Consider the following 12,815-nt stretch of genomic DNA (forward strand, 5'->3'; position numbering starts at 1 on the left):
TGTGGCAGTTTAGGAGTTGTTGAGATGAGTGTGTGTCGCGAACGAGCTTCATAGCAGAAGCTCAGTATAGCGCAAGGTGTGGGAAGGAAGGAAGCAGGACTAGAGAGCTTTTCGGGAAGACGAATGTGGTTAGTCGGTGTGGGAGTTTAGGAGTTGTTGAGATGTGTGTTTGTCGCGAACGAGCTTTGTAGCAGAAGCTCAGTGTAGCGCAAGGTGTGGGAAGGAAGGAAGCAGGACTAAAGAGCTTTGAGGTAAGAAGGATGTGATTGGTTGGTGTGGGAGCTTAGGAGTTGCTGAGATATGTGTGTGCCTCAAACGAGCTTCATAGGAGAAGCTTGGTGTAGTGCAAGGTGTGGGAAGAGTGTTCGGAAGCAATGTGCAAGTGAGAGCGAAGTGCTGTTGTCATACAGAGCATCCTTCGCAGTAATTGCGATACTTTTTCCTCAGGATTCAATGAAAAGTTTAATGCAAGTCGCTGCTGCCTTTGACGCAGCGGTTGCTACCAGGAAGCCATCGCCACCGGTATTCGCAGAGGCCTGCCAGTATTTCGAATTGAAATTCTACACATACTCCAGAATGCGGCGATCATTAATCAGGAAGCGCTAAACTTTCACCTCCAGAAACTGAGCCGCTCTATATACCCCTAAACAGGTCAATAGCAGCAGCAGGGCTCGTGGCGTTGCGTTGTTTCCTGCTCAAGGGCACTCTCCCAGGTGCATGAATAGCCGCATTCTCTGCAGCTTTTTGAGAGAATTATTCCATTGTTGCATTGTTGTCAGCTTTCCATTGGTTCCGGCGATCTTTTTGCCTGACCGTCGCTGTGGGCCCTTCCCCCCCGCAGTCTGGAGGAGCAGCAATGGTGGTGCCCGCAGCAGACCCCGGTGCCAATCTGCCTTAATGAACCCTTCGTTTGCAGCCTTTTGGTGTTCCAACAAAGAAGAGCGGCGGAGAGGACTTCCACATGCGGTGCTGCGGGCAGGTCACCTCCCGTAGGCATGGTTGCGCACCCCTTCCCGCTGCAGCTGCTGCTGCCTCTGCTGCTCCTCCTGCCGCCGACTGGCGCGGCCCCATCGACGCTTTTGATTCCGCCGTCAGATGCGCAGCCGGCGCCAAGTGCCGCTGCTGCCTCGGAAGCGGCAGAAAAGTCGGCTGCAGCGCAGGCTGTTCATGAGGCGGAAGAAGGGGCCCCCCGAGCTGCGGTTGCTCCTATCCCGAAAGCACAACCTAAGGCAGCTTCAGCATCATCAAATGGCCGAGTCGTGGCTACCTCTGGAGATGCTGCATCAGGAGCATCCCCTTCTCCCTCAGGGGCCGTGGGAACGACCTCGAAAGCAACACATGCAGTGGCAAGTGCAGTGTTAGATAGACTCCTGCAAGGCAAGCAGCCGCTACCCCTGACATACGGAGCAATTCGCTCATTGCTTCCCATGCTGCAGCAGCGGTACCCCCACCTTGTGCGAGTCAGAGATGCAGTGGAGGCCTTTGGCCTCGAGGACGAAGTCACAGGGTAGGTTTTGCCGCCATGCTCTTCTTCCTCTATCTACCCGTGCTGCAGTGGATGCGACTCGTATTCAGCTGTCTCCATGTATGCTGCAGCTCCGTGCGGCTTTGCTGCTCTCTTTTTTTATTCTGTCGTCGCTCCTCTGGCTTCCCAGGGTAGTAGAGCGCCTTCTTGGTGCTACTGCTGCCGTTGTTGCCGCTGTTTGGTGCCCCCAGCAGAAGCAGCAGCAGCGGTTGGGAAGGGAGAATCCTCTACGCGCTTTTCCCTCGGCTGTACCTGTGGGAGAACAGCCTTGTGGCTATGTTTTTCGCAGGCTGATGTGTGGACGAGCCACCTGCCAAGTGCCTTTTATCGAGCTGGGCCTCCGCAGCGCCGTAAATCGAAGCACGCCGACCCTCTTTTACAGGTGAAGATTTGATTAGAAACACTTCGAAGGTTGGAGCGTGGGGCTCTATGCTTTGCGAAAATCCTTCAGGATGTACTGGTTCGGGTTGGCACGCCAGGGTGTTTTTCCGGTGTCAGTTCAAGGCTGAGGGGTTCCCCCTGGGAGGTCGAGGGGTTGCAGATCAGAGTCGCGAAGCAGAGCGCAATACAGTTCCTGTGGTGTGGAAGTCTATGCAGGCCTGTTGTGTGTGTGTGTGTGTGTGCTTTTTTGCGCAGTGGGTTGGTGCATGGAGACGAAGTTGTCGGACCGACGGTTTCGGTGTACTTGGCTGCGCTTCTTGCCTCTCAGTTCGATGTGCATGCAGAAGTTCGTCCTAGACCCTATGCCCGACAGTGTGCTTCGCTCGAGTGCATGCCCTTAGTCTAGCAAGTGTTTTAGGGCCTTAAGGCGTCGTTCGGGTGCAAGTGGGAAACGAGTGGACGTGCTAGGGCCGGTACAGAAAACGGCTCGATCGTCCACAGTCGTGCAAAGGGACCCTGGATTCAACTGGTGTGCATGCAGGTGTTCTATCTGCTGACTAACCGCCTGCTGGTGATTTTCCCTTTTTTTAACCCCTGGGGGTTCATGAGACACTCGCGAAGCGAACGGGGAATCGATCCCAACAGGGACTTCCCATATCTCAATCCCAGCTGCTTTGCTTCCATCACTTCCAGGTGTGTTTATTTGTCTGTCTGCATATGCGGGTGCTACAAGGCTGTTTTGTGCAGATCCTTCACCCAAATCCTAAACACTAGAGGCCCCAGCTCAGAAATCAGTCGGATTGCAAGGCTGGCTATTTTGGGGGGTCTGTGTTCGGGCATCATCGGAGTGTAGCCTCTTGCTCCTCAGGGATGTGGTGTTTCTGGCGTTGTATCACAGTGTGTGTTTTGCTCGTGTTGTCCGTTGGCAATATTCATATTTATACAGTGGCTGCACTGCTACTCAGGGGCGGCTCCGTTTCTGCATGCCGAGCTGTCCTTGCTGCGCTGCGCAGGTTGGTTGGGGGGGCTTTTGAGCGCTACCTCTTCGTTGGAGGAATCACCTGGCATGGGGGGATGCGGGCGATTGCCAGGCCTTGGGGTTCTTACGACCATGCAGATCCGGTGTGCAAGCATGCGCAGTTGTTAAGATCTTCGCCCGTGGGGTTGAGGGAGACTTTGCATGCGCCTTTTTTGGCTGCCCTCGCGGTGTGGGCAGACTTTTGTGGATGCCTGCTGTGTTTCTGTGTGTGTCTGTGTTGCTTGGCTTTGTATTTCAGATTGGACGGGGCGCGTTCCAGAGCAGGCGAGCGCCAGACGATGTAGCTTTTGCAGCGCTTGGCAAGTGGTTGCAGGCAAGCGAGGGAGTTGGGACCTTTCGGGGGGCCCTTGAGACGTCTGGGGGTTGCGCAGACCTTTTAAAAATGCAGGCTCTTCGAGAGGCTGCTCGGGTGTTTTGACTTTTGCCCGTCTTCTCTGCCTTTTTCCCTTCCCCTTTCTCACTACCACTATTCCCCCGCGCGCGTAGCGCTGTTCGCGGTGTGCCTTTTACTCACCTGTGCAAGGGACAAGAGGAGACGGGTGCGTGTGTGTGTGTACCTCGTTGCGTTAGCCAGTATCGTCTCTCTTTTCTTCTTTCTTGATGACTGCTGCTGCGCAGGAGGCGGGAGGCCCCAGTGCAACTGAATACATGTCACCCTACCTCTCCGAGCACTTCGTAGCCTTGCAGCGCAAGCAGAGGGAGGAGCTGCTGCAGCGGCTGAAGCGAGAACACAGCGGCAGCTTGCTGAACGTGCTTTTGAACGACGATAGCGCAGAAAAGACGTTCAAGCCTCCCCCACATCCTTATTACCCGGAGGGTCCAATCGCCGATCTCGTCTACCCTGTGAACGGGGGGCTCGAGGATTGGGCATATTCCGCCGCCTTTCAGTCGTATCCGAATCCGATAAGTGCGTGCCTGATCCGTAAGAGGGGTTCCCAGACACGCCATCCACGGGATGCGCACTCCACGGATGCTTACGACTTCGAAAGTGAACCGTTCCAGGATTTTAATCAGCTCACAGCAAGCGCATCCTGGTGGCCTTCGTTGCGGGGTTGGGGCACCCCGCAGGGAGCTCCAGAGCGTTCTAGGAATCAGGTGATACCTCATGAGAGGGAAGGCGTTCGATGCGCGATGTATCTCGTGGAAACACACGATGACAAGAACCCGAAGCCGACCGAATACGGTTCGTCGAGTGCTTTGAGCTGCAGGCTGCTGCAGCCGCATACGGAGCAGTCACTTCCACAGAAACCCCCCTATTCCTTGGCTGCTTTTCTTTTTGGTGCTCTCTTTTCTCCCGGAGAGGGGGAGAGGAAGGGGGGCAGCTCCGAAAGCCCGTAAAATTGCCGGTTCAGAATCTCTGACGGCCTCTTCTGATCAAAAATCGCTAGCTGAGTATATTTTCTTTCCTTGCACGCTCCCGCTTGGCATGCAGGCAAATTCCCGCTATCTCTCGCCAGGCGCCCCACATTGACCGACGGCCTTGTCGCGCGGAACGTTCGCATCGCATTCAAACTTGCAGAAAAAGTGCAGCCGGATATTTTGCTGCTCGCTGCTCCAGCGGGATACCAGGCTCCGGGTATATCAAAGGCTCGAGAGGGGGAAAGCGGGGGGAGGAAGGAGGGAGGGGCAGCTGGCTATTTTTTGCAGGGTTTTATGTTGGCGACGCAACACGCAGTGCAAGAGCAACAGCAACAGCAGCAGCAGCAACAGCAGCCTTCTGGAAGGCTTATTCTGGTTGCTTTTTCTGGAGTCTGCGGTTCAGGATGCATCGCAAACTTTGCGATTTGGCCTGTGGGATGTCAGACCTTGGATTCTTTGCGCATTGTGGTGAGCACCGTCAGCGCGGCTGTGTCTCGTAGCTGTTTCTGTTAGTCTCGGATCTGTCGTCTGGCCTGCCGTGTAGCTGTGTGTGGCTTTTTCTGCGTCTCAAACTGACAGCACTTCGTGTCTCTCCGTGCGAAGGGGATGGCGAGAGTCGAACTTTGCTCGCTCTCGGGGTACACGGGGTTTTCTGTTGTTGGATCCCAGGGGATTTGTGCGCTGCATGGAGAGGCAGGGAGTCATTTGTGACGAATGAGAGGCTCTGCGCCTCCAGGCTGTGAGGGCGTAGGAGCTGGGAAGCAGCAGATGGCGGGGGTCGAGCACCACTTCCATCGCCGTCTGTTTATTTCTTCGCTTGTGTGTTTGCGTTACGGTGCAGTTTGGGGGTTGCGGTGTGTTGCTTTGCAGGCAAAAAGAGGGAGGTGCAGCGACTTCGTGCGAAAAGAAGAGCGTCCCCTGCCCGCTGGCATCTCTTCGGAGTTCGGCGAGGATGATCACGAGGGTAACATGTTTTTTTTCGTGGGGTCTAGGGGGTGGGTGGGGGGAAGATGGTAGTAAAGCGTCTGAAGGGGCTGAGGGGAGGCGGGCTTTCGCGAAAGTGCAAGTTGTGCTCGTGCACTCTCCATTCTATTGCATGCATGCGCTTGTGTGCAGTGTATGAGCTGACGAGTGCATGGCACTCAGCAGATGTCTTGAACGATGAACTCATTTTGCAGCGCAGTTGCCGCTCTGCTGCCCCTTGGCAGCGGAGTACTGGTCAGAAGGTCGAGCCGCTTTATCAGGCATGGAAGAAGGATCAAAATGAGATCTACAACGACTTCAGTGCTGCGGAAAGGGATGGCCTCGAATTTCTGCGATTCAAAGTGCCGCCAGAGACGCCGGTGAGAGCTTCCGCAGCGTCTACTACGTCCTAGAGGCTGCAGGCACAGCTGCAGTGTTTGCCAATTTTTTTTTTCCGGGGGGGAGGGGGGGAGGGCGCTACTTTAGGCTCAAGTTCTGCAGGATACGTGCGGCTTTAGAGTTCAAGGCCAAGAGTGTACTGTATATGTCTGTCTGCGTGCTCTCTGTGTGTGTTTGTGTCTGTGTTTCAGTCCGGGGAAATCTGCATGCTTCTGCTGGGAGAGTTCGACAAGGTACTACTCTCATCAAATTTCCTCTTGGAAGCTTTCTCCTGCAGCTGCTCACCTCATACTGCGGCTGCTCACTCACCTCATACTGTGGCTGCTCACTTCATACTGTGGCTGCTCACCTCATACTGCGGCTGCTCACCTCATACTGTGGCTGCTCACTCTATTTAGTACGGCTCGGGTTGCTGGGAGTATATTTCTCCACTTTGTGTGCCGCCAGTCATTTTGTCGTGCATGATTTTCAGGAGTGGACGGAGACACTGAAAACGGCAGATCCCAGCATAGAGCCTCAATCTTGGCTTGTGACTTCTAGAGCCAAGAACACGAGAGCAAATGCTCCGAAGGGAGCTGGCATCTTAAAGAGTGGCAGAGAGTGGTACGCCCTTGCTGCTGCTGCCTTTGCTGCTGATCCTCTTTGAAGTGTCTGTCCACTTAGCAGCTGGGAACTTTACAAAAGGCCTCGTCATGAGCTTTTGTATGGATCTGAGGCTTCGATCGGGTGTAATCTTGCATCGCTTTAGGAAAGGCTCGTGCCCTCGCTTAAGGCTGAAGACGAAGAGTTGTTTTTTTTTCTGATGGGGTTGTACCACTTACTCTGCACGCCTTCCCTGAAGCCTCACACCCTGTGCTTTGTGCAGGATCTTCCCCGCGCGTTCCCCGAGCTTTCCCGGCAACCCTACTCCCGTGGGGATCCCCATTCAAATTCGAGAGGATTCGATCGAGGCGTTTGCTACTGTCTCTCTGTCTCTTCCTGCGAGGGAAGCGACAGCTTCCCCACGTGGCGGCGTGGCCAAGAAGGTTATTTTGCCTGTGACAGAGCCATGCACAGTGTCTCTGACCTTTTCGGGATTTCTGAATGACGATCCTGTCTTTTTGAACCCGTACACGCGTCTGCTGATGCCCGTTATGCAGCTGCGGCACATGCGGCTGCAGCAGCAACAGCCGGATCGGCTGCCTCTTCCAGGAGCCACGAAGGGCGCAGGAGACGTGCTGCTGCGCATTAAGCCCAAGCGTTCGCGTCTTCCTGACGGCCTGCTGCTCGTTCAAGTTCGAAGACATGATCCCCACTACAGCAGCAGCAACGACACCAGCGGATTGGTGCATGTGGCGCTGGTTTCGACGGGCTCAAGCAGCGCCAAGAAGCAGCAGCAGCAGCGACGGCAGCTGAACCGGGTGCTGTTGCAGACCGACGGGGAAGTGCGCGTACAGCTGAAGACGCCTGTTTCGCGGCTCCTTGGGCAGCAGGCAGTGCTGACGTGGATCCCCTCTGGCAGTGCTGCCTCGGCGGTTGCAGCGGCTCGCACTGCTGCAGAAGCAGCCTCTGCTGCTTCTGCAGCGGTGCAAGCTGGCATGGGAATCTCCGCAGCTGCACCGCTAGCCGGCAGTCAGCACTCCCCGCTGCTCTCTGTTCATGTAAATGAAGACTTCAACGAGTTTCTCCTGCAGGGTGCTCGCTTGCAAGACTTCTCCGAAGAAGCAGCGCCATCCGTGGACGCTTATTCGGGGGCAGCCACCGCTGCAAGAATTCCTCTCTTCTTTCCCTACACGCGCAGCTTTCTGTGCGCCTTTTCGGCGAATTTGGAATTGCCAGATTGCCCTCCTGCTGCTCTAGGCCTCCCCAGTCGCAAATTGCGCTCGTCAGCATGCCGTCCAGCCGCCTCCCCAGACACCGTGAAGTCTTCTTCCAGTGAAACTGCCGTTGGGGGGGGTGCTGTCATCACGGGCATAGCTGAAATTACCTCCTTCTGGGTCAAACCGCACTTTGGAGTGACGTCTATGGTCGGAAATTTCTCAGTCGATGCTGAAACGGATCTCGCCTTGCTGCTGCAAGTCAGACAAGGCGCACACAGCCCGTCTTCTCCCCCTTCTTCTCCCTCCCTTCCCCTTCTCCCCACCCCTCTGCTCTTTCAGCCCGAGAGCAGTCCATGCGCACTCACTGACTTACTCCCGCATCATATACATACTCTTACCTACCTCCTGCCGCACGTGGATGCTAGGCCTCCCCCGCCGCCTTGAGCCTTCTCTTGCGTATTTTTGCTAGCGTACGTGCGGATGCGTGTTTCTTTTCTGCGTGTTTTTTTGTGCTTGCGTGTGCGCTTACTTACCAAGTTCGCGGAGGGATGCTGCCCCGACTTGTTGTTGCGGCGGCAAAGTGACGGCTGGTCGTTTCGTGCGGTGCTTTCCACCAAAACTTGTGGATGCGGCCCTGGTACTGCTGCTGTTGGTGTTTCTGTTGGCATTGCGGTCGCATAGGGGGTGTTGATAATAATGCAGAAGGTGTTGGTGGTCTTGGGCTGGGGTGTGTTGGAGCGCGCGTGGGCGTCGTTATCGTTGTTGTTGTTTCTGTTGCTGTTGGTGCTGTCTTTCTTCAGGCACCATTGTCACGGCCTCGCTGCAGCCCCCAGACGATGGCAGCAACAGCAGCAAGAGCAGCACCAGCAGCAACAGTAGCAGCACCAGCAGCAGCAACAGCAGCAGCAACAGCAGCAACAGCAGCAACAGTAGCAGCAAAAGCAGCAACAGCAGCTTCAGCATTGGTGCTGATGAGGAGCTGTTGGGGGCTACTATTTACCGAGGTTCACCAGGTGCACCGCGAGCAAGCGCGTCTCGCCTTTCCTACGGGGTGTATTCGGAGTCTCCGGAACAGCGATCCCGTGTGCTGCATCAGCTGAGAGAGCAGCAGCAGCAGGAGTCACTGCAGCAGTGGCAGCAGCTGACGCCTCACGAGCTTGCAGCAACGGTGCGACGGGTTAGCAGTGTGAAGGGCTATATTCCCGTGCCTTCTCCTGGAACGGAGGGGAGCGAATCCGCAGGAGGTGAGGCGAAGGCGAGCGATGAGAGAATCTGGGACGCTTGGACTGACTCTTGGAATGACGAAGACGTCTCCGGGCTGATCATTTTATGCCTCGGCTCCGTTTTTGGTAGGCGCGTAGGATGTCGCTTCGTTTTCATGGCTGTTGAGGCTGCACATTGTTTAGAGATACGCTGTAGAACCCTAGCACCGATTGCTCCCTACTTAGGAGTCCTTGTATCAACATCACGCAGACGTGTTTGGATGCAAGCTCAGACAACAGCCGAGCCGCCCTCGTTTTCTGGGTGCTGGGGTGTATAGGCATGTGTCTTCGGTATGGGCAGTTTTGCTCCTTTCTCCGCAGGTGTGCTGCTCTTTCTGTCGGCTGTCTTCGTGGTCAAGCGCTTAGGCTTCGCCTTTTTCCCACGGTCGCTTGCGTCAGGAACGCATCGCCCTCCGTACGAAGCACTGGGAACAGGAGGGCTGCAAGGAATGGAAACGGCGGATAGTGCTCTAGCAGCAGCGGCCACTAGCAAGAGGACTTCTGCAGCTCCTGCCAGTGCTGCCGATGCTAGTGCATCCTCAAGTTCCCCCAACACGTAGGCTGCATATAAAGGGCAGCACGCCGGCAGCAGCCCACAGCACTGGTGCCGATTTTCAGGTAATTTTACTATTGGCCATGAAGAAAATATATGTATATATATGTATATACATATATGTCGCCTTATGGCCTCATTTTGCCCATTATGCGGCCGTTTGCACCGGTGTCCTGTCTGATTTCGTGGTGCTAGACTGTAAGAAGTCATGTTGTATGCCAGTTCTTGTATGGAATCATTTTCAAGTGCGTCCATGGCGTGCGCACTGCCCTTTTTTAGTTCTTTTTATTGCTGCTGCGAGGTGCTGCACGGCAACGGAGGATTCCTGTATAGCCTTTGTTCTCCCTTCCCTTCGCAGTCCACTTGCGTTCATACATTCACAATTTCTCATTGATGCACGAGGGAAGATTACAAGGCGTTTGCATATCTTGCATGCGTGCCAGGTCGCATTGTGAGTTTGTGCGGAAATTCATTATTGTAGATTTATGGGCCTATCAGACGTGTTCACTTGTCCGTAAGTGCAGTCCATCCAGCAATTACACAACGCGTTCTCCAGTATTGCGAGAGCAAAAACGGCTCCCAGATAGTTCGACTGGGGACGAAAGGCCCTGTGCGATGGATGCGCTTCATCATGAGCAGAGCCCTTCTTTCGTGTTTTCGGTTGCGGGGATATCGCCTTTGCTGTTGTTTTGCACGCCCCCATTGAGCTACCGAGGGACGGCACACAGATCCACCAACAATCGTAAAGTATGGAGTATTGGTCTTTTCTGCCTAAACCTTGCGTGAATGCATTTACTTGTACACGCCTTGGCCTTGAGCGCGATTGCCCATCTGCATGCATATAAGCACGGATGCGGATGGACGAATCTCCGAGCGTAGCGGAAACCTGGGCGAGGGAGATTAGGCAGTGGCTCACGAGTACAAGGAGATGGCCCTATGGGGTTCGCCATTGCAGTTGGATTAAGTACTCAGCATGTACTTCCACATGTTGGGTGTGCGTGCCATGCGTCTTCTTTGATCGTCTGCTCTGGAATGTGCTCGCGTGTCCACCGCTGCCGTTAGGGTGTGCATGCCTGCCTATACCTCTGTGGTAGCAGTACAGATCGCTGCGTCACTCTATTAAGGGCTTTAAAGAGAGTGCAGGGGGTCATTCATTCCAAAACGTGGCGGGCAGGTTGGGTTTGTCTCAAATCGCCTCGCACGAAGATGCTCGAAGGGAGCACAGGCCCCGCCAAAGTAACGACGTCCGAAAAGTATTCACACACATATTATTGCTGTCTACAGACCAATGGCTATTATGAGTCTCGACATGTGCTCACATTTCAATGTGGAGTGGTAAAAACACTCACGCGTAGGCTCACGCGACGTCTGCTGAAACCCGTGCCCAGAAGCCATTTACGTGTAGACTTAGGTACAGACACACACTCTTTAAGAGAATATACGTTTGTATTTGAATATCCTGGAACATGGATTCCGCGTCGTTCGAAGCCAGAAAACCAGGCCTATATGCATTTTTACGTGAACACTGTGACGGCCGTGTGCACATATACGCAACCTGTATACATTCTCGATATGAGCATGCACCGGTAGATTCTCTTTGAAAGATATTTGTATAGCCAATATATAACTCTGCGTGCAGTATTCGAATGGTGCAACGTTGACAAACGAGGCAAGCAGCCCTGAAGGCTGCCCCCATCTTTAGGCGCAAAAAGGGGAGTGGCTGCTTGGAGGAGGCCAACTACTTTTGCCACTTGGGCATTGGCACACCAAGCGCGTGCTGGTGTACAGGTAGAATCCTGAGAGCTTTTAGCAAGTCAGCATGCGTCGCTACATGGATTCTTGCTTGCTCGTGCCAGGCGGACTGGTTAGCGAGCTAGCACTTCATAGCCCCTTGTTCGGGTAGCCTGCTTTCCAGTTCAACAACTAACGCCTCACTAACGCCTTAGAGATAGTGGCCAACAGCACGGCGGATTAGAGTCTCGATAGGCGTATGTGCACCTCAGTGACTCAAAGTGGAAGGAGATAACGCCAGTGAGCACGAGAAAGAGGGAAAGCTGCACCATGCGAACACGCACACATAGCTCTTAAGCCGTAAACGAATTGCAAGCGTGAGGGCACTGCACTGGGTGGATTTCACAGGGCAGAGAAAGCCTATTATTGACGGGAGTTTGCAGTGCCGCCTGCATACCAAAATTGGGGAACTAAGATGGGAATCTGTTTCGGGCAGCAGCGGCCACTTGTTCGCCGCGTAGAGCAGCAGGGAGACGGGCAGTATGGCCTTCATGGCCATGAAGCTGAGGAGAGAGGAGCCTTCTAGAACGACAGCTGTAAGAATGCGCATGCACAAGAGAGAGCTCACGCAACTGCACGAGCGAGACGCTCCGGCACTCTTCGCGGCGTGGCCGAGGAGGCGTTTCTTTGGGACCCTTGGGGGATGCCACGCAGTGCAAGGGTAGCAAAAACCATGCTGACTATTTAGAAGCGACTACTTCACAAAGTTCACATCGTGCGCTCCAAAATAGAGCCCCGTGGGGCAGAAAGAGTGCCGCCTCGTGGAGACTCCAAAGGCTCCTTGGGAGACTCACCTAACACAGATATATTGAAGAAGAGATTTGCCGTGGCGTACGCACCGTAGGCCACGGCGGCGTATCGACACTGCGGGGGTGCAAGCGGCGATCCAGGAGGCGAGTACGACGAATTTCCGCAGAAGCAGCGAAAGGCATCCCAAAGGAAGTTCGAGATGCTTTCTCCAGGTTCCTGCAAGTCGCAGAGCGCCGTGTGTGGCATGGAGATGGACGGCCGCATACCCACCCGCGGCAAGCAGGCTGAATCAGCGAAAGGCGTTGCGCAGGAAGGCTCCCCCTGCGGAACCCCTTGTGAAGGAGAGCGAGTGAGAGGGATGCGAAAGAGACACACGCACGCGCTTCCTGCGGCGCCAGCGCGAAGTGACCCCACAAGCGCGTGAGAAATCGGCATTCAAGAGCCTGCCAGTGTTAACCGTCTCGCCGAGGCAAGCCACGGTCCCTGTTTGCATTCTCCTGCAGCTGCAGCAGGGGGCGCAGCGGTGGCAGCCGTCATGCAGCAGCAGCAGCAGACGAGAAAGGCGACGGGGGCTGCTGCAGGCTGCGGCTCTCACCTTGATGAGATACGCGTTGAGGGGAGTCAGCGCACAGCACCAAAAGAGAGCACTCAGCGTCGCACAGCAGCACACGAGCAGCAGATTGAGCCTGCTGCTGTCTGCTTCTGCTGCACCCGGGCTGCTGCCTGAAGTGCCGTTGCGGCCTTCTTGGAAGTCTAGCGGCTGCAGCGGCTGTGGAACGTTTACAGCGTCGGCAGTGTTGATGCGCTCTGGAGAATGCGTCTGTTCTTGTGATGAGTGCGCGCTGTGCTGCCTATGCTCCAGCAGCGGAAGCAGCCGACTGCCGTCCTCACGGGCGTCCAGCTGCTGCTCCTTCTCGTAAGAACGCAGCAGCAGCTCCTTCAGAGCGAACGACAGCGCAGTGGGCGCTGTTGAGAGCGCCACTAAGGCCGCCAT

At 55.1% G+C, this 12,815-nt stretch overlaps 2 protein-coding genes across 2 annotated transcripts; one reads left to right on the top strand and one right to left on the bottom strand.

Moving 5' to 3' along the window:
• Positions 1-300: 300 nt before the first annotated feature.
• On the top strand, positions 301-8,576 carry LOC34623211 (the record flags this gene model as incomplete). The annotated part of the gene is made up of 17 exons (XM_026333882.1): positions 301-538; positions 1,195-1,507; positions 1,815-1,907; positions 2,162-2,252; positions 2,448-2,473; positions 2,920-3,028; positions 3,184-3,258; positions 3,564-4,128; positions 4,378-4,521; positions 4,708-4,772; positions 5,175-5,268; positions 5,421-5,647; positions 5,858-5,899; positions 6,139-6,269; positions 6,532-7,096; positions 8,003-8,137; positions 8,391-8,576. Coding segments are annotated over exons 1-17 (3,099 nt in total), but the record flags the coding sequence as incomplete, so codon positions are not given.
• A 2,061-nt stretch (positions 8,577-10,637) lies between these two features.
• Positions 10,638-12,815, bottom strand: LOC34623210. The gene is made up of 6 exons (XM_026333890.1): positions 12,694-12,815; positions 12,417-12,495; positions 11,866-12,142; positions 11,469-11,605; positions 11,279-11,334; positions 10,638-10,875 (listed from the first exon to the last, which is right to left on the bottom strand). The coding sequence occupies exons 1-6, from the start codon at positions 12,813-12,815 to the stop codon at positions 10,638-10,640; spliced, it is 909 nt and encodes a 302-aa protein (XP_026189675.1).

This window comes from Cyclospora cayetanensis, unplaced genomic scaffold, assembly GCF_002999335.1.
Source record: "Cyclospora cayetanensis isolate NF1_C8 unplaced genomic scaffold, CcayRef3 CcayRef3_contig_107, whole genome shotgun sequence".
Classification (NCBI taxonomy): domain Eukaryota; phylum Apicomplexa; class Conoidasida; order Eucoccidiorida; family Eimeriidae; genus Cyclospora; species Cyclospora cayetanensis.